Source organism: Capsicum annuum, chromosome 8 (assembly GCF_002878395.1).
Source record: "Capsicum annuum cultivar UCD-10X-F1 chromosome 8, UCD10Xv1.1, whole genome shotgun sequence".
Taxonomy (NCBI): domain Eukaryota; kingdom Viridiplantae; phylum Streptophyta; class Magnoliopsida; order Solanales; family Solanaceae; genus Capsicum; species Capsicum annuum.
This window is the reverse complement of record NC_061118.1, coordinates 151172639-151200507: the sequence shown is the minus strand read 5'-3', so window position 1 is coordinate 151200507 and position 27869 is coordinate 151172639. Positions and strand designations below refer to the sequence as shown.

At 36.7% G+C, this 27869-nt stretch overlaps 4 protein-coding genes across 9 annotated transcripts; 2 read left to right on the top strand and 2 right to left on the bottom strand.

Moving 5' to 3' along the window:
* Positions 1-2438: 2438 nt before the first annotated feature.
* LOC107839488 (probable serine/threonine-protein kinase At1g54610) lies at positions 2439-17911 on the top strand. Of its 6 annotated transcripts, none has more exons than XM_016682994.2 (8): positions 2439-2762; positions 3513-4003; positions 4097-4381; positions 4489-4806; positions 6155-6382; positions 6901-7001; positions 16601-16715; positions 17296-17911. In XM_016682994.2, exons 2-8 carry the CDS (start codon positions 3602-3604, stop codon positions 17569-17571), a joined length of 1725 nt encoding a protein of 574 aa, XP_016538480.1. In that variant the 5' UTR covers positions 2439-2762; positions 3513-3601; the 3' UTR covers positions 17572-17911. The 6 variants fall into 6 exon arrangements, with proteins under 6 accessions (XP_016538480.1, XP_047250567.1, XP_016538481.1 ...); XM_047394611.1 differs by having other exon boundaries at positions 2450-2612; XM_016682995.2 differs by lacking the exon at positions 2439-2762 and adding an exon at positions 2776-2963.
* A 543-nt stretch (positions 17912-18454) lies between these two features.
* LOC107839489 (pentatricopeptide repeat-containing protein At5g03800) lies at positions 18455-21816 on the top strand. Its single transcript, XM_016682996.2, has one exon. It carries the CDS (start codon positions 18947-18949, stop codon positions 21632-21634), a length of 2688 nt encoding a protein of 895 aa, XP_016538482.2. The 5' UTR covers positions 18455-18946; the 3' UTR covers positions 21635-21816.
* Positions 21817-22903: 1087 nt separating this feature from the next.
* LOC107839491 (carboxylesterase 1) lies at positions 22904-24544 on the bottom strand. The gene has a single exon (XM_016682997.2). The coding sequence runs from the start codon at positions 24047-24049 to the stop codon at positions 23066-23068; it is 984 nt and encodes a 327-aa protein (XP_016538483.2). The 5' UTR covers positions 24050-24544; the 3' UTR covers positions 22904-23065.
* Positions 24545-25950: 1406 nt separating this feature from the next.
* LOC107879788 (carboxylesterase 1-like) lies at positions 25951-27306 on the bottom strand. The gene has a single exon (XM_016726737.2). The coding sequence runs from the start codon at positions 27292-27294 to the stop codon at positions 26134-26136; it is 1161 nt and encodes a 386-aa protein (XP_016582223.2). The 5' UTR covers positions 27295-27306; the 3' UTR covers positions 25951-26133.
* Between the last annotated feature and the right edge of the window lie 563 nt (positions 27307-27869).

The following is a 27869-nucleotide window of genomic DNA, read 5'->3' as shown; positions in this document are numbered from 1 at the left end:
TCTGTTACTTCTGATATGGGTACGAGTGTTGTCGGTAATAATTATTTTACTCTCACGGCTCATTGGATTGATCACGACTGGAACATGCAAAAAAGAATTATTGCTTATAAATACGTCGACGAGTCTAAAACCGATATGTATATAGCTAGTACAATAACGAAAAGCATGAAATATTTTAGATTAATTGGTAAACCTATGGCATACACATTGGATAATGCTTCTAATAATTTGAAAGTTATTAACGAGTTAAAAACTAGATTATGTTTAGTGTATGAAGATCATTTTCATACTAGATGTTCTGAACATATTTTAAATTTGATAGTACATGATAGTATTGATTTGTTTGGAAATGGTTGTCTTAAAGTGCGAATTGCTTGTAGTTATCTATTTAAAAATAAAAGAAATGTTGTAATGGATGATTTTAAACGTAAATGTCAACAATGTGGCCTTCCATATAGAAAAGGTCCAAAAGAAATTCCTACTAGATGGAATTTTTTGTTTCAAATGTTTGAAGTTGCTGTTATATATCGTAAACCTATACAATTAGTTTATAATTCTTATAATGAGGATGCTAATTTAATGCTAGATGAAGATGATTGGACTGAAGTAGAAGAACTTTGTAAATTTTTGAAAACTTTTTATCAAGCTACGAACACAGTATCTGCTCAATATACTCCAACTATTTCTTTTGTTTTAGTAACTATTACTGCTATTTCTAAATTACTTGTTGAATATAAAAAAATATGTCCTAACAAAGAGGCAATTGAAGCTATGATTGAAAAATTTTAAAAATATTATTTTTCTATTCCACAAATTCTTTTAACAACTAATTTATTAAATTCATTTTATAAAGAACATGGTATAGTGATGGTTAGAAAATTATACAACAATTTAGAAATTGGACTTCATGAAAAGCCATCAGTTAAAACTTGTTGTGCTAGCATAGTATCTACAGCTAGGAGTTTATATAACTTGTATCAAGTTATGGAACAAAATATTGGGTCAATTGAACCTCCTACTTCTAGATGTAGATTTAATGATTTAGATGACGAGATGAGCGAAAAACTTGGTCTTCAATGTTGTAGGAGTAATGATTTTGATTCGTATCTTTCGCAGAATCGGAAAAATATTAGAGATGAAACTGGAAAACAATAACTTTTATCGTGGTGGAAGACTCATATCAGACAATTTGCAAAACTTTCAAGGATGGTTCGAGATTTGTTATCAGCTCAAGCTTCTTCAGTTGCTTCGGAGCAAGCTTTCAGCGCAGGAAGATTTATAATAGGAGATCATCGATATTCGTTAGCAAGGGATAGTTTGAAGATTTCGGTATTATTTAGAGATTGGATCAATGCCGAACGAAGAAATTTTGGGCTCCCCAAATTACCGCCCCATATTGAAGACGAAATAGATGAAATTTTTGAGGAAAATAGTGATGATGGAATGGAAGCAATGGAGGAACAAGGAAATAGACCAATTCCGGAGGATTTATCCGCCGAAGAATTAGAAACGTTATGCCAAAAAAATTATAGACAATTTAGATATTAATAAGATTTTACAATAGAGATCTAATTCACACAGAACCCTTCCTAAAAGGTGGCTGTATAGACTAGATTTTCATTTAATATCTTTGTAATAAATGTACAACATGCGAAATTTGAATAAATATAACGGCTATTCGCCTAATTTTGTTTTAAAATTTGTCTTTTATTTGTTGCAATTATGGAAAAAAAATATATCACATAAGTATCTAAGTTTATAAAGTTAGGAAATCTTTTAACTTCTTAAACTTATTAAAAATATTATATTAACTTAACATATATTTTTTAAGTTAAAATTTAAAACCTTTTAAGATAATTTAAACTTAATTATAAAAAAGTTAATAAATTATATAAACTATATAAGTTAAATATATATATATATATAAGTTAATCCCATTAAGTTATAATTTAAATTAAAACTTAAAAACAAAAACTGTAGTACGTTAGGCAATATTCCGGTAATGTTCCGGTATCGCTCCGGTCCGATCCGGTTCCACATCGATAGCTAACGGACTGGTCCGAACAAAGGTAATTTTTTGGTATTCCGGTTCCGGCACTATAAAATGGTAATGAGGTTCCGGTACCGTTTTAGATCCGGTCAAACCGGTCCGACCATTCCGGTTCGTTGACAGCCTTAGCTCCAACATTCACTTTGGTAATAAAATTTGTTTATTTACCAAAAAAAATATGCAATTCAAAAAAGATGTCAAATAAATAAAAATAAAAGGAGTAAAAAATAGTAAGAAAAAGACAATTGTTTTGCTCGGAATATAAAAAAATCAAATAGCCAATCTCTTTTCAAATTGAAAAGCTAAATTATGCTTTTGGACAAAATGGTCTATTATCATTTCATGTAATTATGATTTAAGACCACTTTCAGTACTAAATAATCCCATTTATTTTAGTTTAATTGGAGAAAATCTCGCCCTTAATTCCAAAACTCTCACATCTCCTTCCCTTCTCTGTGTGTCCCCACAGTCTATTGTTTTGACTTGCAGTAGAGCAAATACTCCCGCACCCCTTACCCCCAACCCCTATATCTCAATTTATATATATTGAAAAAGATTACTAGTGAGTTGTCCGATTGATTCTTTTATATGATTATACTCTTTTCTTGTCTTACACCAATGCAAACAAACGTTGAATACTGCCACCACACCACATAAAACTTTTTTTTCTCTCTCTTTACTCATTTTGGTTCAGATTTAATCAACCCACCAAGTAATTTCTACTTAACCCCCCTTTTTCTTGTATATAAACTGTCATTTTCATGTTTGTGTACGTGTGTGTTGCTAGCTTTGTCAATTTGGGTATTAGGGTTTTTTGTGGTTTTGTATGTTGCTGTAGTGTGGGTCTTGGTGGGTTCTGTTTTGGGTCGAGTAAAAAGATTGATTTGGGTGGAGACTGTGAATCTGAAAATGGGTAATTAGTAAAGCAAGTAAAAGGGTTGTTTTTTTATTGGTTTTTGTTGATTGTTTATGTGTGTAAGTTACTGAGAATAAGGGGTTTACTGTTCTTTATTTCTGCGATTATTTGTTGACTAATTATCCCTGAAAATGGATAAGTAGTATAACAAGTAAAGGCTGGGTTTGTTTTTTTGAGTTTTTGTTGATTGTTGATTTGTGTAAGTTTCTGAGAATAAGGGGTTTACTGTTCTGACTTTTTGTGATTAGCTGTTGACTATTCTTGAATCTGTAGTAATTTGGTTCAACTGCCTCCCCTTGAAAAAAGTTACAAACTTTGTGCATTATTAGAGTAATTGTTTGTTTGGATTTTTCTTGTTTATGGGGTAGGCAAGGTTGGGGGGCTTTTTTTTATGGGTATTTAAGATTTGATGCTAAGTAGGGAGCTCAACTATTGCTAATTTAATGATCTACTGTTCTGTTTTTCCTCTTCTGTAGCCAATTTAATGATTTACTCTTTTTTCTTGCTTGGCTAATTTAATTATGTACAATTGTATTGTTATTGTAGGTGGTTAAAGTTGTAGATTGTGAGTTGATTTGTGGGAATTGGCTGGTTAATCGATGAGAATGTTGAGTTATGAAGTGTAGACTTGAAAGATGGGGTGTGTTCTAGGTCGAGAGGTTTCATCGGGCTTAGTACACAACGGCAGGGAGGAGAAGAGGGAAGGTGTGAATCATGAGAAGAAGAGTCAGAATGTTAATGTTGAATCCACCGAAACTGTAGAGGTCAAGGGGGCTGAAAATGTAACTGTTGGTGATGAAGCTGTGGAAGCCAATGAAGCTGATGTAACTAAGAAGGATGACAAGGCAGAGCATGAAGGAAAACCTAGGAAAGAAAAGAGAAGGTCGAAGCCTGATCCAAGACTAAGTAATCCACCGAAGCATAAACATGGGGAGCAGGTCGCTGCTGGATGGCCTTCCTGGCTCTCTGCTCATGTTGGGGAAGCAATTGATGGTTGGCTCCCACGACGTGCTGACACTTTTGAGAAAATCGATAAGGTAGCTTTTAAGATTTATTTAAACATTTCTAGCTCCCCCGAATTAGATTTCTGCTTTTGATGGTTAACAATCCTTCTCTTTTTCTCTTAATAGATTGGCCAAGGGACATACAGTAATGTCTACAAAGCAAGAGACACCATTACTGGTAAAATTGTTGCTCTAAAGAAAGTGCGTTTTGACAATCTAGAACCTGAGAGTGTGAGATTTATGGCTAGAGAAATTATCATTTTGCGACGGCTAGATCACCCCAACGTCATCAAATTGGAAGGCTTGGTTACTTCAAGAATGTCATGTAGTTTATACCTGGTATTCGAGTACATGGAACATGATTTGGCTGGACTCGCTGCAAGTCCAGAGATCAAGTTTACAGAAGCACAGGTAGGGTGCTGAGTTGCAGTAGTTCTGCTTTGAAGAATGAGGGATGTGAATTGGATTATCCTCAGTTGTAGAATTAATGTTAGCTGATTATTGTTCTTTTATTGCAGGTTAAATGCTACATGCATCAGCTATTGTCTGGTCTTGAGCATTGCCACAATCGTCATGTGCTTCATCGCGATATTAAGGGGTCCAATCTTCTACTTGACAATTCTGGCATTCTCAGAATCGCTGATTTTGGACTGGCTACTATTTTTGATCCTCATCATAAGCATCAAATGACTAGTCGAGTGGTTACTCTCTGGTACAGACCACCAGAGCTGCTTCTAGGTGCTACTGATTATGGTGCAGGTATTGATTTATGGAGTGCAGGTTGCATTTTAGCTGAGTTATTGGCTGGAAAACCTATTATGCCTGGTCGGACTGAGGTAATCCCCATAATTGCCTTAATTTTTCTTCCAGTCTTCTACTTATTCATCCTTATGTGTTAAAATTATCCTTTTATCTGGATCAATTATATTGCCCTTTTTTCTCTCAGGAGTAGTAATATGTTCTTTATTAGGGTTTTACCTTTAAAGAGATCTAACAACTTATGTTTTCACCATGCTGATGGAGTTTTTTTTTGCTTTGTTGATCTTTTTGTTCTTTCTTGAACCTGATTTTGAGGAGTGAAAATGAGGCTTCGGCGTGGAAATGACACCTTAATATATCCATTTGAAAGTAGAGTTTGACTAAAGAGAGATCCATCTCTGCTCATTTTTCATTTCAATGACATTTTTCTAATCCAAATCCTGGTAATTATAGAGAAATCTTTGAATCAGTCAAGCTATTTCCAGATTTCTCTTAGATTGGTTCTGAAATGGTTGACTCAAACTTAGGATGTATAGAACTTTATCCGAAAAGAAAAAAAGAAGAGCCAAATAATAATGGCCAACATGAGTGATGGGAATAGGGTAGGCCGTGACTGTCCCTGATCCACGTGCTAGAGACTGGTGTGTGGATTTTGGTAGGCTAAGGGGTGGGTAGACCAAGGCAACTTTTCTCTGGTGGTATCTGGTGACTTAATATGTTACGAATTGTTGTAGTTTGCAAGGGATTCTTGTAACCCAAACTAAGCGACTTAATGCTATTTGCAGGGCCCATTGTATCAACATGCAAAATTCAGCAGAGTTGGCTAGGATAATCTATTTTCTCATGGAAAATGAACTCTCTAAGAATCTGAGTTTCAAAAAGGAACCCTCTATAGCTGGTTACTATCTTTAATGATAAAGAGTATCTAAGTTCCATCTTGTGAACAATTAGGTCGAGTACATATCACCTCTGTTAATATTGCTAATTTTGGAGGTTAAATAGATCGAGTGCATATCATCTCTGCTAGGCCTGAGTGCATATCATCTCTGCTAGGTCGAGTGCATATCTTCTCTGCTAGTACTACTTAGTTAATTCTGTGAAAGACAATGCGTTTTACTTGCTCTTACTGGACAAAAACCTAACAATGTTTATAAGGATGATATTTCCATATTACGTCATTTTAAAATTGAAAGAGAATTGTGGAGAGTTCGTGTTTAGCGTTAAATTGATACTGTTTCTTGTCAGTAGCTTTAGATTGCCTATCGTATATTTCTTTTTTCAATCAGGAATACCATATCGGGTAGATCGTCTAATTAGCATTTATTTTGATATTTCAAGTCCACAACCTATAGAATTTCAAGTTCACACAGGATTATTTTTATTTTCCTGCATGAGTTATTAACAATAATTTTTTCTGTCACCAAGGTAGAACAACTGCATAAGATATATAAACTCTGTGGCTCACCATCAGAGGAGTATTGGAAGAAGTCCAAGTTGCCAAATGCCACACTTTTCAAGCCCCGAGACCCCTACAGACGATGCATTAGAGAGACTTTTAAAGATTTTCCTCAGTCTTCACTTCCCCTGATTGATACATTACTTGCAATTGATCCTGCAGAACGCAAGACAGCAACCGATGCATTACAAAGCGAAGTGAGTATTTTCTGTTTCCAAATTGTTTTATTCTACTCAGTTATCTTGTTCTCCTTTCACTGCCAACCATCTTTTGATGACAGAATCTTTAATATGTTTTTTAATGATAATATCTTGGGGTTATTAACTCCATTTTCTGGGAGAGATTAGCATGTTTAAGAGCCTTATCATGTGATAGATACTAAAATAGATGTGCTTGCAGTGATTTATCAAGTGGTGGCAGAGATTTCCATAAGTTTTTCCTGTTATGGCTGTACAAAAGTTATGCTTTCTGTGAGATATAAACTAGTTCAGATGGGTTTGGGTTCTATCATTGCGCTTTTTTACATTAGGAAGCTCTGTAGCTTGATGTTGGTGTAAAAGAAAAAAGTCAATAACCTCCCATTTGTATAGCATGTGTTATTTTGTGATAGTCTCTGTTCTTCTCTAACCTGAACATATCATTTTAAGTAACGTGTTTGACTTGTTTTTATACAATGTTGCCTTCTTCTATGGTTAATACAGTTCAATTTCTGCAGTTCTTCAATACAGAGCCATATGCTTGTGATCCCTCTAGTCTTCCAAAGTATCCTCCGACCAAAGAGATGGATGCCAAACGGCGGGATGATGAAGCTAGACGGTCAGCACTTTTAACTGTTGTTTGTAGTGTGAACCAGGCATCTGGTTGAGTTCCTCACTTAATTTACTGTTTATTTTTTTCCTTCTATCGCCTTTCATTTCGAACTACTTCTGACAAACAGTTTATCTCGAACAGACTGATGAAGCATGTTAACTTGATTAATGATAATTCTTGAAAGAATTTGGTGTGTTTGTTTGAAATTTGCAGTAACTGAATTTCAGTTTTTCAAACTCAGCTTTGAGTCTTTGCAACTCTCTATGTTTTCCAGAAAGAGAAAGGACTTCCCTTTTTGAAGATTGTGGGACTCAGTTCTTCAAATCTTTCAAAAACTCAAACTAGTCTTTAGATCTTTGAGCTGTTGAAAGATTTGAAAAATTGAGTTTGAAAGCCTATTTTTTTTTGATAAACAAAACAACAAACTACATTTAAGCTCGACTTCCTGTGGGTTGTTGTCTCTATTCTCAAAACATCTATCATTTCTATCTCCATATAGTCTATCATATACAAGCAGGGATCATGCTCCATATTTCTTTGTTTGTAGCCCCAACTCCAGCCTCCTCCCAACTGAATTAGAGTCTCATCAATCTTACTAGCTATACTGCTGGAAATGCCTCTGAGATTAAGGAAAATCTGCCACAGCTGGTTAGTGAAATTGCAGTGTAGGAAGAGGTGTCTCACTGTCTCTGTATCCTTGCCACATAAGGGAGCACCTGTTGCATAGAGAGATACATCTCTTAGCGACATTATCCAAAGTCATAACTGCTTCATTGGCTAGCAGCCAAGTAAAGCATGTCACTTTATGTGGCACTTTGACTCTCTAGATGTGCTTCCAAGGCCATTTGAAGACTTGATTATCACTAAGACTTGTCTGTTTATATCCTTCCTTTACCCTATATCTACCTTTGTTGTGCCAATGCCACCATAAATAATCCTCACCAGTTTGTTTTCCTTGAAAACTCTCCAGTAGCTTGTAAAGGTCAATCATTCTAGGAATTTCCCAGTCATTTTAGATTTCTTCTCAGGACCAAATCCCATCCTTGTTGCAACCACATTTCAGCAATTGTTCGCACCCATCCATTTGTTAGCCCAAAAAATAGTTTTTCTACCATTTAGGCCCCGTTTGGCCATGAAAATTACTTTTTCCGGAGTTGGAGTTGAAGATGAAGTTGGAGTTGAAGTTGTGTTCGTCCATGAATATAAATTAGAGTTGTTTTTGAAATTTTGTGAGAAGTATGAGTGAAAAAAGTGAAAACAAGTAAAACTTGTTTTTACTTTTCCAAATAATTTTCCGGAGTTGGAAAATTCATGGCCAAACAGAGTGTTTTTTCTTTTTTTCACTAAAGTGAAATAATTTTTCGGAAAAAAGGAAAAAATTTCTATGGCCAAACGGCTACTTAGAATCTTGACAGTTGACTGATTATTAAGGATGTTGGAGTCCCACATTGGTGGGTTAAAGGGTCCTTGGTCTCCTTATATGGTCTTGGGTAATCCTCCCCTCATGAGCTAGCTTTTGAGGTTGAGTTAGGCCTAAGGTCCATTTCTTTATCATGGTATCAGAGTCGGGCCCACCCAATTCATTATTTTCGATGTTGGGCCCCTCGTCTTATATTATTCATGCTCCAGATGTCCAGCCCTTGGCGTGCGGGTAGGGTGGGGTGGGGGGTGGGGGTGTTGGAGTCCCACATTGGTGGGTGAAAGGGTCCTTGGTCTCCTTATATGGTCTTGGGTAATCCTCCCCTCATGAGCTAGCTTTTGAGGTTGAGTTAGGCCCAAGGTCCATTTCTTTATCATCAATTGGTATCAAAGCTTTTATCTTAAGGGATCTGTGAGTGTTTGCATCAATCTGATCTAGTGGATACCATGAACGGAGAAACAAATTTTTCTTCAATGGCACTTCCAACTTTCGATGGAGAAAATTATCAAATCTGGACAGTTAGAATGCGGATATATCTGCAAGCTTTGGATCTCTGGGAAATTGTTGAAGATGAATACGAGATAGCTCCCTTGCCGGACAATCCAACGGTGGCGTAGATTAAAACTCACAAGGAGAGGAAAGCCAGGAAATCAAAGGCACTGGCATGCTTATTTACTGCAGTTTCATCTAACATCTTGACTCGTATCATGTCTCTGCAATCAACGAAAGAGGTATGGGATTATCTCAAGACTAAGTATAAAGGAGATGAAAGGATTCGACGGATGCAAGTGATGAATCTGGTACGTGAGTTTGAGCTGCAAAGGATGAAAGAAAGTGAAACCATAAAGGAGTACTCTGACAGACTTCTTAATTTAGCAAATCGCATTAGATTCTTGGGTTCCACTTTCAATGATTCAAGAATCGTTGAAAAAATCCTAGTAACGGTACTTGAAAGATTTAAGGCTACCATAACAACCTTAGAAAATACTAAGGACTTGTCTAAGATCACACTTGCAGAGCTCTTAAGTGCTTTTCAAGCGCAAGAGCAACGACGTGTTATGAGACAAGGAGGAGCTGTCGAAGGTGCCTTACCAGCCAAGCATCACGATGATGGACGTTCTATGAAGAAGAAGAATAAAAAGTACCAACCAACAACTGATGAAGAAGGTGCAATGCACAACAACAAAAACAAAACAGGTGGTTTCAAAGGAAACTACCCTCCTTGTAAGCATTGCGGCAAGCTCGGACATGCACCTTTCAAGTGTTGGAAGAGGCCTAACGCTAAGTGCAATCATCTTGGGCATGAAACGATCATCTGCAAGAACAAAACTCAGCAGCAAGATGCAGAGGCTCGAGTTGTTGATGAACAGGAAGAAGATCAACTCTTTGTCGCATCATGTTTAACAAGCAGTGTCTCAAGCGAGTCGTGGTTGATCGATAGTGGATGCACAAATCATATGACTTGCGATAAAGATCTTTTTAAAGATTTGAGGCCTACTAAAGTTACAAAAGTTAGAATCGACCATGGTGGTTATATTCCAGCAAAAGGAATGGGAACGATTACAATTGAAACACAATCGGGCACTAAAACAATTTCTGATGTTCTTTATGTACCCGATTTGGACCAGAATTTGTTTAAGTGTTGGTCAATTATTAGAAAAAGGTTTCAAATTGTATTTCGAAGATAAACATTGCTTGATCAAGGAAGCATCTGGACAAGACCTACTTAAAGTCAACATGAGAGGCAGAAGTTTCTCATTAAATTCATTGGAAGAAGAGCGTGGATTTCACGAGTTGTGTGAGGAGCCATCTCTGCTAAAAGAAGACATTCCACTTGATGATGAAGGCTGGCTTTTTCCTGGTTGCGATTGCAAAGTTGATTGCATTGACTTACTTAATGATCGTCAAGGAACAGACCTTTCCGTCACTGACAGCTGGGAGAAAGTATATCCCAAGGAAGCTGCTGCTGCGTCTGGGGAGAAGTTAGATGATATTTCTAGACTTCCATCGGATGACTCGAAGGATGATGACTATAACCCTGAAAATTCAGATGTAAATAAAAAAAATAATTCTGAAGCTGAGAAAGCGTTCATGACGGAAGGAAAGGTTGCTATGGATCCCGTTGCCATTGATGCACCTGGAGGGTTACTTTTTGAATGGTGGTTCGTGTTTTGGGACATTTTCATAGCACGGACAAATGAAAAACATTTTGAAGCAGCAGCAGCGTACATAGAGACGCAACAGAAGCAAGGGAGCATTAACAACTACAGATCCAGTAGTTGCAACTCATGCAACAACGAAATGCCCAGTTACAGCGAAGGGATCAAAATCCCTCTCTTGGTGGTCCTATAAATGCTATGAACTCTGAAGGCATGATGGGGCAACCATCTGCCAGTGTTTTGGCCATGAAAATATACTAGGAACAAATGAAGCACCCTCATTCCTTGGACTCAAAGACAACTTCACCTCTTATCGATCTCAAAGACAACTTCACCTCTTATCGATCCCAATAGAATGGCTCTTCTTAAGTCTGCATCTAATCATCAACGACAGTTGGTCCAAGGTAATTCGGGGAGCATGTCTGCAGCATTGCAGCAAATGCAAGGGCGCCCTCAGATGACAGCGGATATTAAAACTGATATTAAGTTGAGTGGTGCTCAGAAATCTTTACCCATGGATCCTTCATCAATTTATGGTCAGGCTATTCTACAGTCTAAGTCAGGACTCGGTGGTGCTGGCTTGAATCAAGGTGTTACTGGTTTACCATTGAAGGACTGGCCGTTAACTGGAATTGACCATTTGAGGCCAAGTATAGGTTTGCAGGTGCAAACGCCCAATATACAGAACAAAATCAATTTCTTTTGGCATCACAACAACAACAGGCTCTTGCACAGGCTCAAGCACTCCTTGCAAGAGGACTTCTAAGAAGCTTTTAAGGCAAAGAATTGATGTTTGCATTTCATAAAGCAAGGAGGAGTGTTGAAAGTTGCTTTAAGAATGCAACTGTTTTTTTCTTTTTTCTCCAGCAGTTTTTTTTATGTAGTTTTTTTTTACGTACAATCCTAGTTAAATTAGGAGTCATATCTTTGGTAGGAAACTAATTAGTTATTCTAATTTTGGTAGAAATAGGTTGTTTCTTTGTTCTATTTTTAGTTGTAATAACAACTATTTAAGTTGCTAAGTTGATGATCAATTGGTGTCTTTCAACAAGATAATAATCTGTCTCTCTACATATTCTCTTCTTCAAACTCCATCTCTGTTTTAGCGGCTAGCTTTTGAATCTAATTCTTGCGTTATTTCCTATTAACGGTTTTAAACCAACAGAGGAAAGGCCAAAAGATTCTGATAGACTTTCAAAGGCTAATACCATAGTAAGTATTTACCTCTTTAGTCATCCATTTGTTCAGTTCCTCGTATTTGCTTTTGATCACCCCATACCAAAGTGCTTGGTTCTCCTGTTGATACCTCCATAGCCACTTCTCCTTCAAAGCTTTGCTCTGGTTTTTGAGGTTCTTGATACCTAAGCCATTTTGTTTCTTGCTTCTAATGATATTCTTCCATTTGACTAAGTGAAATCCTTTCCTTTCCTTACTGCCTTGCCACAAGAAGTTTCTTCTGATTTTGTCCAACCTTCGGACTATTGACTGAGGTATATGGAAGATAGATAACATATATGTAGGAAGAGCATCTAGAACTGAATTTATCAGAGTTAGTCTACCTCCCAATGATAGATATTGGGATCTCCATCTAGCTAATTTCTTCACATTTCTCCAGAATTGGGTTCCAAATGTCTATGGACCTTGCTTTTGCACCAGAGGCATGCCCAAGTATACTAATGGCAAATTTCCCACCACTCCTAGAATTTGAGTAAGATGATTAATCTCTGGAACCACATTAATTGGATACAAATGGCTTTTGTTCCAATTTATATGGAGCCTAGATATGGCTTCGAAGTAAACCAATATAAGTCTTAAGATCATCAGTTGCTCCTCCTCAGCCCCACAAAAAATTAGTGTATCATTAACATACTGCAGATGTGTTATTTCCACACTGTTTCCAGCAACCTTGCTAACTTCAAATCCTTGAATTCTTCTTGCTATCTTGGCTATATTCAACATGTTATTTAGCCCCTTCATAGCTATGATGAATTAGAAGGGGGATAGAGGGTCTCCCTGCCTAGTCTCTCTGCGCACATTGAAAAAACCTTAGGTGAACCATTGATAAGCACAGGAAACTTCAGAGTTGACATACAAACCTTGATCCACCTGATCCATCTCCCACCAAACCCCATTTTTCTCAGCATACTTAGAATGTATTCCCAGTTCACATATGACCATGGTCATATGCATTCTTGATATCAAGTTTGCATAATATACCAAGTTTACTTTGGGACACTCTAGAATCAATTGCTTCATTAGCTCTGATAAAAGCCATTTGTTGAGTACCGTGGAGATCAACTTGTAAAAGCTTCCAATTAAACTGATGGGTCTAAGTCTTTGAGCTTCTTTGCTCCTATCTTCTTAGGAATCAATGCTATGTATGTTGCATTATAGCTTTTTTCAAACATGTCAGTTGAATGAAACTTGTGAAAAACCTCCCTAATGTCTTGTTTAATTATCTCTCAGCATGTTAGATAGAACCTCATTGTGTAACCCCATCAGGGCCAGGGGCTTTGTGAATAGCACACATCTTTAAGCACTCAAAAACTTCTTGCTCCTCAAATGCTGCATGCAATGCCTCTTTCTCATCCTTTGTAATGGTAGGATGATTGCTCATATTTTCAGAAGGTCTCTAGTCTTCAGGTTCCGTATATAACTTCTTGTAGAAGGATATGACTTCCTCATTAAGTCTGTTAGGATCAGATATGGTCTCCCCCTGCACTCCCAATGATCAATGTGATTATATCTTTTGTGGGCATTAGCAGTTTGATGGAAAACTTTGTATTCCTATCCCCTTCCTTGTGGCTTGAGCCATAAGGCCCTTGATCTTTGTCTCCAGGCCACTTTTCATTCTTCAAACACCCCTCATACTTCATAAAGAGTGTTGCTTTCTTGACAATTTCCTCCTCTGTCAAAACTCTAATATTCAACTGTGATTCTAGTTCAGCCATCTGATTGAGAAGGTTGTTCTTTTGTAATTTCAAATTCCCTTGTTCATGTCTACTCCATTCTTTCAATTTCCCTTTGAGATCTTTGAGTTTACATGCTAAGATGTAGTCTGGCCTCCCATAAAATTCAAATTCACTCCACCAATTCTTGACTCTTTCAACAAAACCTTCTTGATTCAACCACCAATTTTCAAACTTGAAGTAGGATTTAGATTGTTCCCAGTGTCCACAAAGCAAAGCTATTGGGACATGATCAGAGGTCGCTCTTTGCAGTGTAGTCTGCTTTAGGTTACCGAAGAGATTGTTCCATTCTGTGGAAACCATTATCCTGTCTATTCTTGATGCAGTGGTATGGTTATCACCTTTATACCAGGTATACTTTCCACCACTTAACTGTAGATCAATGAAGTCCCGGTCCTCAATGCAATCTGAAAGCTCTCTCATTGCTGAATTTCTCCTGCTACAATTCTTTTTTTCAGAGGAAAATCTACAGACATTAAAGTTACCACAGATAGCCCATGGTCTATCAAACAAGCCTCTTACATCAGCCAATTCCTCCCATACAAGCCTCCTCTCCACTTTACTGTTAGGAGCATACACACCAGTTATATGACATTCAAAATTACTCAACTAAGCCTTGAATTTGCAAGAAAGAGTATAAACTTCAATTTGTAAGATTTTCCCTTCCCAGATTCTAGAATCCCAAAGTAGTAAGATTTCTCCTCTGGTTCCACTGGACTCCAAACATGCATACTTGATCCAGCTCCCTGCCCAAATTTGCTTAATTAACTCACGTACCTTGCCTTCTAATTTGGTTTCCGGGAGACAGACTGTCTGCTTTCCAGTCCTAAATCAAACTTTGTGGCGCTCTCCTCTTCCCCTGTTCCTTCAACCCCCTAACATTCCCTAAGATCAATTTGATCTTCATGGAGTATTCTGGGAGCTCCCTTTCCCCTTCCCTCTACCATCAGTGCTTTTGAATTTGACGTCAAAAGATATCATATTCTCAATCTCTTGGGCTCCTCTATTTTTTGTTCTTCTAACTACTCCCGATTGCTTCATTTTCTTTCTTGCCTGCTTGCATCCACCTGCCTTAGGAGTTCAAGTGCCTCCTCCTCAAACCCCTGAAAATCTACCCCAAACATCTTATGGATTTTAAGTAAGTTTTGTTGAACCCACACTGTAGCTTTCCTCTCCATTTCAAAAAGAGCTTCTTGTTGCTGCGTACAAAGAGGTTCAATCTCCTGTTCATTCCATAATTCCCCAGAATTAACCATCCTTAATATTTCCTGTCTCAATTCGATGTCACCCGTGAATTGTGATGATCTCCCCCTGTTCTTTATCTTCAATCCCTTCGCTGTTTGCTTCACACAAGTTTGAAAGTCTTTAGAAAAAGAAGAAATACTTATTTGCAGAAACTTCTCAATCTAGAATCCAGGGGTGTGTCCTAGTGGTCAATGAAGTGGGTTGAGAACCTGAGGTCTCAGGTTCAAACCTCAGCAAGGACAAGGGACTAAAAGCACTAGGTGATTCTTCCCATATGTCCTAGCTTTGGAGGACAGAGTTACCTGATATTTGTTATTGGTGGGAGGTGGCAATTATCCCATGGATTTAGTCGAGGTGTGCAAAAGCTGGCCCGGACACCACGGTTATTTTTTTTTTTTTTAAAACTTCTCAATCTATTCCTATTTTTTTTAGACACACTCTTTTTTGAGAACTTAAAAACTGAGTTTGCAATATCTTGATCAGACAGCACCTTAGAAATGTGAAAAGTTGATATCAACAATTTTTGGGTTCTCGAATAGAAAATATCTAGAAGTGAAATATTATAATGACTTCACTGTGGGAACTATCATGATTTAGAAATGTAAGTGTGCAAATTTAGTATTAAAATTTTTACAGTTGTTTTTCTTTAATGAGTAGAATATACAAGTGTTCTTGGGTTTTTATGCTGGACTTGGATCCTCTTTTAGACTATATCTTACATTAATATGCACGTAACATAAAATGCAATGAAAGATTTGAATCCATACATGTATTGTAACTTAAAATGTCCAGAAGATCTGGAATCATCTATTACAACAAGTTATAATACTCCAGTTTTTGATAAGTAGCAGCCTAGTTAAATAGCTAAATAGCTAAACCATCACTAAGATAATGATAGTTATGTGCATAAAAGGTATATAGAAGTAGTTCCTAACTGTGCCTATAGTTAGTAATGTTACAAAGCCTGTTAAGATATCCACTTTGTGCACATTTTTTGAGATAAAATACATGAGTACTAGATGCTAGCAGTTGTACTTTTTAAATTATGCGTAATCTCAGCTTTTCCTTCAAAGCACCTTTGATATCTCTCTCCCCACAAAGATCCACAAAATACAGGCAAGAGTTGCAATCCAAATATCTCCTTGCTAGGTTTCTTTACAGTCCAGTGCTGTAAGAGTTCTTTTACAGTCTTGGTCATACATTCATCAAAAAACATTAATATATAGTCACTACTCACTAGAGTGTGAAGCAATCAGGAGGGTAAAGAGAAGATGAACAGTGCTCTCATTCTCCTCCTTGCTTAAATAAAAATGTAAATAGCTTTCAACTAATTATGTAACAGTTTCCACTAGGGGGAAGGTAAGTGCAATTTTAAAACTAGAGGGAATGTCCTCCATATTAGCAAACTAAGAAGAGAGAGTATCGTTACTGACCCTATTGATTTAAGTAGGTATGGAGGTTTTGCGTGCTCTTTAATTTCTTTGGCAACAATTTGTTATTTAATTTGTGGTTCAGAATAAAGTCAGATATTTTGTTTCTTGTGAAGTAAAAATATACTTGTAGAATACTGGACTTGCTTGTCAATGCTTTTCATTGTTCATTATACTATGTTTGAATGGAATTAATCTTTTGAAATCTCATTCTTCTCTCATTGGTTTTAACAGTTATTTAACAATGTATTATTAATGCCATTGATATTTGAAATTTCATTTTTTCCATTCCTGATTGAACGATATAAAATATTCATTCCTCTGTATTCCCTCTGATGCTTGTGGAGTGCTGACAACTTGCTCATTCCATCTCATCATGCAGGCTAAGAGCAGCTAATAAAGCTCCGGGTGATGGTGCTAAGAGAGTACGCCATCGTGAACGGGCCCGTGCAGGCCCTGCTCCAGATGCCAATGCAGAAAATCAAGCTAATATTGACGTATGCCCTTGTGTCAAGTCTCCTACTTTATTATGGTTCTGTTATAATTGAAGCTTTCTTATTTTTATTTGTCCTTTTTTGATTTACTATGCTGCACATTATTTCATTATCATCCATCATGGTTCTGTTATAATTGAAGCTTTCTTATTTTTATTTGTCTTTTTTTGATTTACTATGCTGCACATTATTTCATTGTAGTATATCTTGGTCTTTAGTGTCACCAAGAAAATTTTAAGTTTGAATAAAGTATTTCACCAACTATCAATTAGCAGAAATTAAGGATATGAAAGGTGGGAGATATGAGTTGCCAGTCTAAAGTAAGATGTAGAGCAGTCCCATCAGTTCCCTATTGTGCTTCATTCTAGACTTGTTTGAAGTCATTGTTTCTTTTGTGCTTTGTACTTTAGCAAGTTACTGGCTTGACATTTTTTCAATGGCATATAGTCTTTATAGGGCCAGTTTCAGGGGTCTATAGTCCTTCATACAACATTAGTTTCTCTATGTACATGATGACTACTGCACAACTTTTATCAGTTGCTCCATTTGATTTTCTTCACCTGGCCATCTGTTTACTTTGCAGCGGCGGCGCCTAATCACACATGCAAATGCTAAGAGCAAGAGCGAGAAGTTCCCCCCACCACACCAGGATGGAGGACTTGGTGTTCCTTTGGGTGCTTCACATCACATTGATCCAGCCCTCGTCCCTCCTGATGTGCCATTCAGTTCAACTTCATTTACATATTCAAAAGAACCTGTACAGAATTGGTCAGGTCCTTTAGTAGAGCCTGCTTCAGCTGGTGGAAGGCGGAAGAAGCATACTGCCGGTGATGCTAAAAAACATTTGAAGAGAAGATGAGAAGCAACAGTGTTTTGGGTAGAGCAGAGCGAGAGCTTCAGATGAGTGTTGCTATGGCCTATTCTGGAAATAACATGAAAGTGGGGCTGGCCATGGCAACACTTGGAAGCATTTTGTGATCACGCACCTTGGAGAGGGGAAGGGTTTATAGTATGTCCAAAGCTGAAGCATTGTTTTCCTTTTCATTTTCCAAATATAGAAGGATCCTTCGGGTTTTTGACTTCTCAATTTCTTGCGGTGGCGAGAAGCTCCCCAATTTACATGTATATTAGTACCTCCAGTGTTAATTCTTTGTGATGGTATGTTCGACTTCCGCAGTTAGTGAAAAATTTTACATCTATATTTGACCGGCATAATTGCATCTCTCCTTTACCCTAATCATTGACAGTGTGTAAATTCTGCTTGTTCATTGATGTGTTGGAAATTATACAGTTTTCAGCGTGAAATTGGGAGATTGATTTTATTAATGCATTACAGATTTTCCTTAATGTGACTGTTTGCGCATGAGATGGATAATATATAGCACTTGCTAGGCTTGCAAGGTTATGTTCGTTGTAGAAATCATTTTCTCAGAACTTCTAGCAATGTTAGTTTTGTGCCTACGACTATAGTTGCTAGGGAGGTGAAAAGACGGAAGTTTTTTTCTGAGTTGTGTAACTTTTTGGCTGGGAAGTTTTACTTTTGTGAGATTCCTAAAATATGCAAAATGTGTATATGAGATGTTATGTGTATGCGTTCTAGTTTAGTCGAGATGATGGATGGTTTAGAAGACGAACGTCAACTTAACTCGCATTTTAGAAACATTTTCGTGTTTGCGACTGACACACACTTGATTGTTGTTTTTGTTGCAGTATCTATGGAAGTTAAAAACAGACTCCAAATATGTTGGGAAATATACAATAGAGGGATGAGGGTTACAAGTCCAACAATAACATACCCGATATAATCCCACATCGGAAATGATATTGTATGTAGACCTTACCTTTACCTCAAAAGCACATGAGAGGTTATTTTCGATTGAATCTCACTGTCCAAAGCCAACAGATAGTAACATGACCATAAGCTATACAGACGATGTTATAACTAATCGTATGAACGGATATAAAGACAACAAACTACTACAAGGGTCATAAGTCCAAATAATTTCCAGCACTTGGAAGACCCTTCACAACATTATCTTCCAATTAAGTCCACAGAGCTGAAAACTTTTGAAGTAAACCAGATAAACCCTTCTAAAAAAAATGGACACCCAATTCTTGGATAAGCCATAAACCCCCAAGAAAACACAAAGACGAACAAACACTACACAGTACACACCAAACTTAGCTTACCGATTCCCGCTCCCCTTTACTATGCTTAGCGCTTTTCTTCTTTCATGGCTGCCCTTATCCACAGCCCCAACTACACCACAATCCCTCTATCCCTTCTCCCTCTTCAGCCCTTTAACCATTCACTTTTCACCTGCACTTCAAGCTTAACAACTACCAAGAAAACCAAGGATAAGCAAAAATCCTCTTTGTTCCTTCAAAACCCTTCATCGAAATCTCATTTTGTGCAACCCCTTTTAACCCCTCAGCAAATTAAGGACTCTAATGGGTCAGTAGAAACTGACAGTAATAGTATTGATTATGCGAATTTGCTTAGTGTTTCTGTTAGGTGTGGTGAAGTGGAGCTAACCAAGATAATTCATTGTTCAATTCTTAAACTTGAAGAAGAGGACGTTTATTTGAAAAATGGTTTAATTGGAGCTTATGTGAAATTGGGTTACTTGAATCTTGCTGAGAAGGTTTTCGATTCGCTTTCGTGCCCTGATGTTGTGTCGTATACTGCGATTATATCGGCTTTTGCTAAGTCGAATCGTGAAACAGAAGCCTTTGAGTTGTTTCTTGAAATGAGGGAGTTAGGTATTGAACCAAATGAGTTTACTTATGTTGCTATTTTGACTGCTTGTATTCGTTCGTTGAATCTTGAGTTGGGTTGTCAAGTACATGGTCTCGTTGTTAGATTGGGTTATTCGAGTTATACTTATGTTATTAATGCACTAATGGGGTTGTATAGTAAGTGTGGTTTAGTGGAGTTTGTTGTTCTTTTGTTTAATGGTATGCCACAAAGGGACATTGTTTCGTGGAACACTGTGATTGCGTGTATGGTTGAAGATTCTATGTATGATAGAGCATTTGGTATGTACCGTGAGTTGCGGAGAAACGAATGCTTGATAGCTGATCATTTTACTCTTTCGATGCTTTTGGCGGCATCTTCTCGCTGTTTGGCTGTGAGAGAAGGCCAAGAACTTCACAAGCACGCTCTTAAAAATGGGTTACATGGTAATTTGAGTGTGAATAATGCACTTATAGGCTTTTACACCAAGTGTGGAACCTTGAAGAATGTAGTGGATGTGTTCGAGAGGATGCCTGTGAAAGATGTCTTTAGTTGGACCGAAATGATTGTGGCATATATGGAATTTGGACACGTTGATTTGGCAATGGAGATTTTTAACAGCATGCCTGAGAGAAATTGTGTTTCTTATAATGCTCTTTTGGCTGGATTTAGTCAAAATAATGAAGGGTTTAAAGCACTGGCGTTATTTTGTAGAATATTGGAGGGAGGAATGGAGTTGAATGATTGTACATTGACCAGTGTTCTTAATGCTTGTGGGTCAATTATGGAGAGGAAGATAAGCGAACAGATTCATGCGTTTATCCTCAAGCTTGGCTTAAAATCAAATGATCATATTGAGATGTCATTGGTTGATATGTGCACGCGATGTGGGAGAATGGATGATGCTAAAAAGATATTTCATCAGCTGCCACTTGACCATGATAATGCAATTGCATTTACATCAATGATATGTGCATATGCTAGAAATGGACAGCCAGAAGAAGCTATTTCTCTGTTCTTGGCCAGACATTCAGAAGAATCACTAGTTTTTGATGAAGTTGCATTGGCCACTATTCTTGGTGTTTGTGGAACATTAGGGATTCTAAAGTTAGGGGAACAAATCCATTGCTATGCCTTGAAACATGGGTTAACGTCTGATACCGGTGTTGGGAATGCCATGATCAGCATGTACTGCAAGTGTGGTGAAATGCAAAGTGCAATTAAGACCTTTGAGGCTATGCCTGCACATGATTTAGTATCATGGAATGGTTTGTTGACTTGCTATGTCCTTCATAGGCAGGGGGATGAGGCATTAGATACGTGGGCGAAGATGGAGAAGTTAGGAGTAAACCCAGATTCCATAACCTGTGTCCTTGTAATATCAGCTTATAGATACACTTCCAGAAATTTAGTTGATTATTGTCAAAAGTTCTTTTCGTCGATGCAATCCTCATATAACGTAAACCCCACCTCGGAGCATTATGCAGGTTTTGTAGGTGTCTTAGGCTATTGGGGTCTGCTCGAAGAAGCAGAAAAGATTATTAGTGCAATGCCATTTGAACCAAAGGCTTCTGTTTGGCATGCTTTGCTTGATGGTTGTAGGTTACATGTAAATGCTAGCATTGGTAAAAGGGCCATGAAGAATATACTTGCTATTGTCCCACAGGATCCTTCTACGTTCATACTAAAGTCAAATCTTTACTCAGCATCTGGAAGATGGCACTGTTCAGAACTTGTTAGGGCGGAGATGAGGGAGAAGGGTATCCGAAAAATACCAGGACGCAGTTGGATCATAGTTGGCGACAAGATCCATTCCTTCTTTGCTAGAGACAAATTGCATTCACAGTCTAAAGACGTATACAGTGGCGTACAAATACTTATTTTCGAGTGTCTGAAAGCTGGATATGTACCTGATACAAGTTTTGTGCTTCATGAAGTGGAGGAGCATCAGAAGAAAGAATTCTTGTTCTACCACAGTGCAAAATTAGCTGTAACCTTTGGGCTTCTTATGACGAGACCTGGAAGACCTGTTCGCGTTATGAAGAACGTGCTTCTCTGTGGTGACTGCCATACATTCTTCAAATATGTTTCTGTTGTTACCAAGAGAGATATACACATAAGAGATGCTTCAGGTTTTCATCATTTTGTAAATGGTAAATGCTCGTGCAGGGATACTTGGTGCTGAGAATTTTGATAATTTTAGCTGTAGCTTTGATTGTTGATTTCAAGTTTTTGTAGCTTGTATTTTAAACCTGTTGTTAGATATACAACGATAAGAATGTATTTACACCATGTAAAGAATTTTTGATCTATCCGTTTAACAAAAATACTTCTGTCTATAAAGTTTGAGAAAAGCATGCGACTTCACATCTTCCTCTTTGATTTTCATTATATTCTTGCTTTTGAATGCTAAAGCATTTCTTTTGGTAAGTAAGATAATTCATTGATTACATTACAATACCAAGAGTTGCTGAAATTTATGTACAAAGTACAATGATTTAGTTCCCGTCATCCAGCCAGGATCGGACTGCTATATTTCTAACATCGATTGGAGATCATTTACATACTTGTACATAAATTTTCAGCCAAACTGTCCATATTACAGGCAGTGGGGCTCTGTTCCCCAGGATTCTGAGCTTCTTTCTTATTCCCTGTCATTCTCAGCTGAGTAGATTCTCTTACTATAAAATAGCTGGAATCACCCACTGCACACCTTTTACCAAAGAGGTTTTGGAACAGAATCCAAATCTGCCATGCTTTGTATTGTAGTAATGGCTGGTATTCTGGAGCTTTGCTCATAAGTCATACCTGTAGCTTTTGTTGCAAATCAAGAATCCTCCTCTGTATACTATCTTGGGTCAACCCTGACTCTCTACTACCTATCCATCCAAAACAAGCAGCTTAGCTCTTATCTGATCTGGTCAAGTTGTCTGCACCTTGAGCATAAGAACCGGGTAACTCTGCCTCCCAAGACTTGGGCAAATGGAAAGAAGCTACCCAAGTGTTTTTGTCTCTGTTGGAATCTGAACTTTGGTCGCCAAGGTTTTCTCGTCTAATATCCGACTTCAAAAATATCCTGTTGCAGCAACAGTTTATTGTATACTATCCATCTTTCTCAGAATTCCAATGTAGAGTATCCTCCTCTGAAGATTGGATTGCTTGTTCACTGAACCTCCTAAACATCTGAGCTTATTCTATTCAACTCCTAGTCATGAACATCCTTCTGAAAGTCAAATGCCAGCCTTCACCATTTCTTATGTGTGGCCAGTTGATTAATGTAACAGATAGTGTTGAAACTGCACCAAGGGTGTGGCCTGGTGGTCAATAAAGTGGGTTGAGAACCTGAGTCTTAGAGTTATCTGGTATCTATTGCTGGTGGGAGGTGGTATCCCGTGGATTTAATTGAGGTGCGAGAAAGCTGGCTCGGACACCACGGTTATAAAAAAAAAAAAAATTAAGTGTTGAAACTAATTTTATAAGTAGTGAAACAAACATTCTATTTAAACTAACAGTACAATACAATACAACATGTAACAACCATCCAAACAAGCTGTTATTTTCATAATTGTTATAAATATTTCATCAAATTAAAGATCACTTGCCACAAGTGCTTTAGTTAAACTCTCACAAACTCCTTTATAACTAGGGCCAATTCCTTTAACTTCATGCCATCAAAATACTCACAACCATGAAACCCTCCCTCACTAAAACAACCCACAACTTGCACCCCTTTTTCCTTCAGCATCTTGAAAACCTCAATTTGTCGATCGATCATAGGATCACCATCACAGTCAATCATCAGAATCCTCCAACCTTGTATTTTCACTTGATCGAACAAATTTTCATTTGATCGAATCTCCACCATAGGATTACAATACGGATGATCCCGATCGCTACCAATAGGCAACCCTAGCTCCCACATAATGTCACTCGCATTAAGGGGCAACATCTTATCGCGAGCTAATCTTAATTCCGATTTTGTCCTTTCATTCCCACCGAAAAGACTATGATATAAAATCAACCCTTTGATTTCTAAAGGCTTAAGGTATTCACCAACGCCAGCCACACGTAGTCCTACATGGTACGCTATGTTGCCACCAGAACTAGTCCCCAAGAGAAAACACTTCGAAAAATCGGCATACTTTTCCAGCAACTCATCAGGGGTATTTTTGATCCAATACAACGACTCCACGCAATCATCATACGCTGCTGGGAGTCGATTTTCAGGGGCGTATCGATAATCAACCGATACAACTATAGCTGGAATTTCAGCCACAAGTGTTGCACAAAAGTTTTGTAATATTGGTGTGTCTATAGTAATTGCCATTATGAATCCTCCACCATGAAAATATACTACAAGAGGGAGTTTATTTTCCGAGTTTAGTACTTCACGTGGGATGATAATACGAGCCCACGAGTCTTTTGCGGGGTTAATAACGACATCTTTTGTAAAGACCGAGGAATCATGATCAGTAGTAGAGGTGGCAAATGGACGAGATGGAATTTGCAAACGTGTGATAGAGCCATCAGTGTTAGGAGTAATGCCCAAGTATCCATAAGGATCGACATTTGGATCAATTGGAGCAATTTGATCAGACATGGAAATTAAATCAGACAAATAATTAGCTACAAACAGACTATAGTAATGGAGACAATATCAGGAATCATTTTACCAAATAAAAATATAAATCAAAATTGGCCATATAGAGATAAAGATAAAAACTCCAAATTCTTATAACTAATGGATATTTCAACTTGAAATGAAAAGGACAATTTCCTAATTTTGACCAGAAAGTATACTTTATTTAACAAGCCATTATCTGTCAAAGAGAATAACACAATTCAATAATTCAAAAGTACTGTAATATTTTCAGATCCGTTGTATGTGTACAAAAAATAGTCGAGCCAATAATAGAATGCCAACTTCGTTGTTTGAATATTAAATGACACTGACTGGTGTATATACAAGAAAAAAAATATAGTTGACCCAAAATTTGAGTGGATCATCCCCAAAAAAATGGATCATGAATAAATTAATAATTAAAAAGACCAATGCAAATGGAGAAAAAAAGTGCAAAGGTCATCTCCAAAGTCTAGTTTAAACATACAAATTTAGAAAAGAAAAAACTAATGAAAAGTCACCAAAAAAAGCTTATTACTAGTCTACATACCATAACAACATATTATTTAGGGATATAATAAGTACTGTAAAAAGAGTTTTTCAATCTTATAGTTAATTCTAGGAGTGTTAGTAAATTTTTAGAAATAAAAGGAACACCAATTATTAAGTTTCTTTAATTAAAATCATAGATTCGATAGGTTTGTAATTTTAAAAAAATAAAACAAAAAAATATCGAATCAATTGAATAAATTCTGAGTAAAATAGATTTTATAAAGTAAGTTTATAAAATAAAATATTAAAATATTTGCATTGGGTTTGAGGTGATTAAAATGACTACAAGCCAACAAGTAATTAACTCTCAAAGTTTCAATAACAAAATCTATTAATTCATAGAATCAATATGCTTAATCAAATACCGATAATATATTTTACATATACAAGAATAATTAGCATTACACGTTATTTAATAATAAATTATGTTTATCCCTCACATAAGTAAGATCATATTAGGTATTTCTCTTTAATTTTTTTTTTTTTTTGGTATATGTTGACTTGACATAAATCTTAAGAAAATATTCAATAGAAATTTATTTTACTAAATCATCTTTATTAATTATTTAAAAATTTAAATTTGGCTATTTCATATTAAGCATTAAAATTATTATTTTTAATATGAAAGTTAAATAAAGAGTAAAATTTATTTAATTTTGTTATAATTAATTATCTTAAATTATCACCTTGTTAAATAATTCTGACTAATCTGAATCACGCATTGCAGAACTCATTCTTTAGGTGATGCTCCCAATAAAATTTTCTCCATACCCAACTTAAATATAGTAGTAATAATTTTAAACAATTCTATATAAACCAAAACCAAAAGAAAAAGAGAAATAGAAATGATAAATAAATTGAAAATAGAGGACCCACGTATGCCTACTTTTGAAATTGAAAATGGTAGGCTAATGTTCCACGTGTTATGATATGTGTGGTAAATTTAATGAGTCCCTTTCTTTTTTTTTTTTTGGTAAATAATGAGTCCCACTATATCTTGAACTATATTTCTTGCATGGCATTGTTAATTAAATAGGGAAGAATTTGACTTTTTTAAGAACTTGTCCATCACAACTAATTAGGTAAAATCCTCCGCCAAGAAAATAAGTGGTGAGTGTTTTCCCTGCCACAACAATGTGTTATGGGTCAATGAGAGACTACATTCATTAAATTCAAGTGAACATTAAAAAAAAAAAGTCTTAATGTCTATATGATGGAAGATAATACTAACTAATAATAACTATCCAATAAAACAATTCAGATAATCCCAAGCTAGCGCCGTCACTATATTAGTCAAAACAAAATTGGATCATAGTAAACTGGTGAAGGGAGCTCGAAAATTGCAATAGGTTTCAATTTATTGAACTTTAATAATATGTAATAACAACATTTCACAAATTATTTAAAACTCTAAATCTAAACAATTCTTTTTTTTTTCTCCACGTATTTGATCTTATTGTCATAATTATTACAAATATTCATAAAAAGATCACTTGCCACAAGTGTTTTAATTAAGCTCTCACAAACTCCTTTACAACAAGGGCCATGTCCTTTAACTTCATGTCATCAAAAAACTCACATCCATGAAGCCCTCCTTCACTAAAGCTATCCACAACTTGCACACCTTTTTCTTTCAATACCTTCAAAAGCTCGATTTGTCGATCGATCAAAGGATCACCATCGCAATCAATCATCAAAATTTTCAAACCTTGTATTTTCACTCGATCTAACAAGTTTTCATTCGATCGAATCTCCATCACTGGATTACAATATGGATGGTCGCGATCGCTCCCTATAGGCAACCCCAACTCCCACATGATATCACTCACATTTAGCGACAATATCTTATCGTGAGCTAATCTTAATTCAGACTTTGTCCTTTCGTTCCCACCAAAAAAACCATGATGTAAAATCAACCCTTTAATTTCTAAAGGCTTAAGTTGTTCACTAACTCCAGCAACACATAGTCCTACATGGTATGCTATGTTGCCACCAGCACTAGTGCCCAAGAGAAAACATTTGGAGAAATCAGCATATTTTTTCAGCAGATCATCGGTGGTATTTTTAATCCAATGCAATGATTCCATACAATCATCGTACGCTGCGGGGAGTCGATTTTCGGGCGCGTATCGATAGTCAACCGATACGATTATCGCTGGAATTTCAGCTACGAGTGTTGCACAAAATTTTTGTAAGATCAGTGTGTCAACAGTAACCGCCATTACGAATCCTCCACCGTGAAAATATACCACAAGAGGGAGTTTATCTTCCGAGTTTACTACTTCACGAGGGATGAAAATACGAGCCCACGTGTCTTTGGCGGGGTTAATAACGACATCCTTCGTGAAGACCGAGGAATCATGATCAGCTGTAGGGGTGGGAAATGAGCGAGTTGGAAGGTCTGGACGTGTGATAGAGCCATCAGCGTTACGAATAATGCCCAAGTATCCATAAGGATCGACATTTGGATCAATTAGAACAATTTGATCAGACATGGTAATTAAATTGGACAAGTTAGCTAGAAGCAGACTATATTGGTAATGGAGAGAAGTAGTATATTTGTAATGTTTGTCTTGAGATTTTATAGCCTTTACATAGCTTTTTTTAAAATCAACATTTATTTTTCTTAATTTCCTCCTACACAGAAAATTCCACAAACTGCTAGTGAACATCGTAAAGTCACGTAGCATGCCTAATTAATGTTGACGAAAATCAACTTAATAGTAGTACTCCGTACTAGTTTGGTGAGCAGATTAGAGAAGTTTTGGACAAAGGGGACAGTAGGAAATAATTAACTATGGCTGATGCTAGTTAGTTTGGAGGGATTGTTTGGTACATATACTAAATTATTTTGGGATTATAATTTAGGATTATTATTCCTAGATTGCTTTATATCATATGGGAGGTGGCATAAAATAGTCCCACGGTTGATGGAATAAGATGGGTTATATCAAGATTAAATTTGATATTAGCTTTATATCATGTTTGGTTGACGATATAAGTAGCCCGGAAATATATTTATACATAGCATCAACTATTCTATATTGATAGTAATATATTTTCAGATCAACCAAATGGAGTAAAATATAAAGTATTATTAGTTGAATAATACTATATAATAAGGGAAACTTGGGTCACTTTGGCAGGTTGTTATGAGGCATTATTTGGCCATCGTGTCATAACCCATATTGATCCAAGCAAATTTTGGACGGTTGGATCTTCAAGTGTTTATTGGCTTAATCCATTT

What these genes read in the sequence shown, in the direction of transcription:
- LOC107839488 (XM_016682994.2), top strand. Translation starts at nt 3,602, where the DNA reads ATGGGGTGTGTTCTAGGTCGAGAGGTTTCATCGGGCTTAGTACACAAC. An exon ending in TTATGCCTGGTCGGACTGAG is followed by an intron (nt 4,807 to 6,154) that starts GTAATCCCCATA and finishes TCTGTCACCAAG; the next exon opens with GTAGAACAACTGCATAAGAT. An exon ending in CGGGATGATGAAGCTAGACG is followed by an intron (nt 7,002 to 16,600) that starts GTCAGCACTTTT and finishes CTCATCATGCAG; the next exon opens with GCTAAGAGCAGCTAATAAAG.
- LOC107839489 (XM_016682996.2), top strand. Translation starts at nt 18,947, where the DNA reads ATGGCTGCCCTTATCCACAGCCCCAACTACACCACAATCCCTCTATCC.
- LOC107839491 (XM_016682997.2), bottom strand. Translation starts at nt 24,049, where the DNA reads ATGTCTGATCAAATTGCTCCAATTGATCCAAATGTCGATCCTTATGGA.
- LOC107879788 (XM_016726737.2), bottom strand. Translation starts at nt 27,294, where the DNA reads ATGTTCACTAGCAGTTTGTGGAATTTTCTGTGTAGGAGGAAATTAAGA.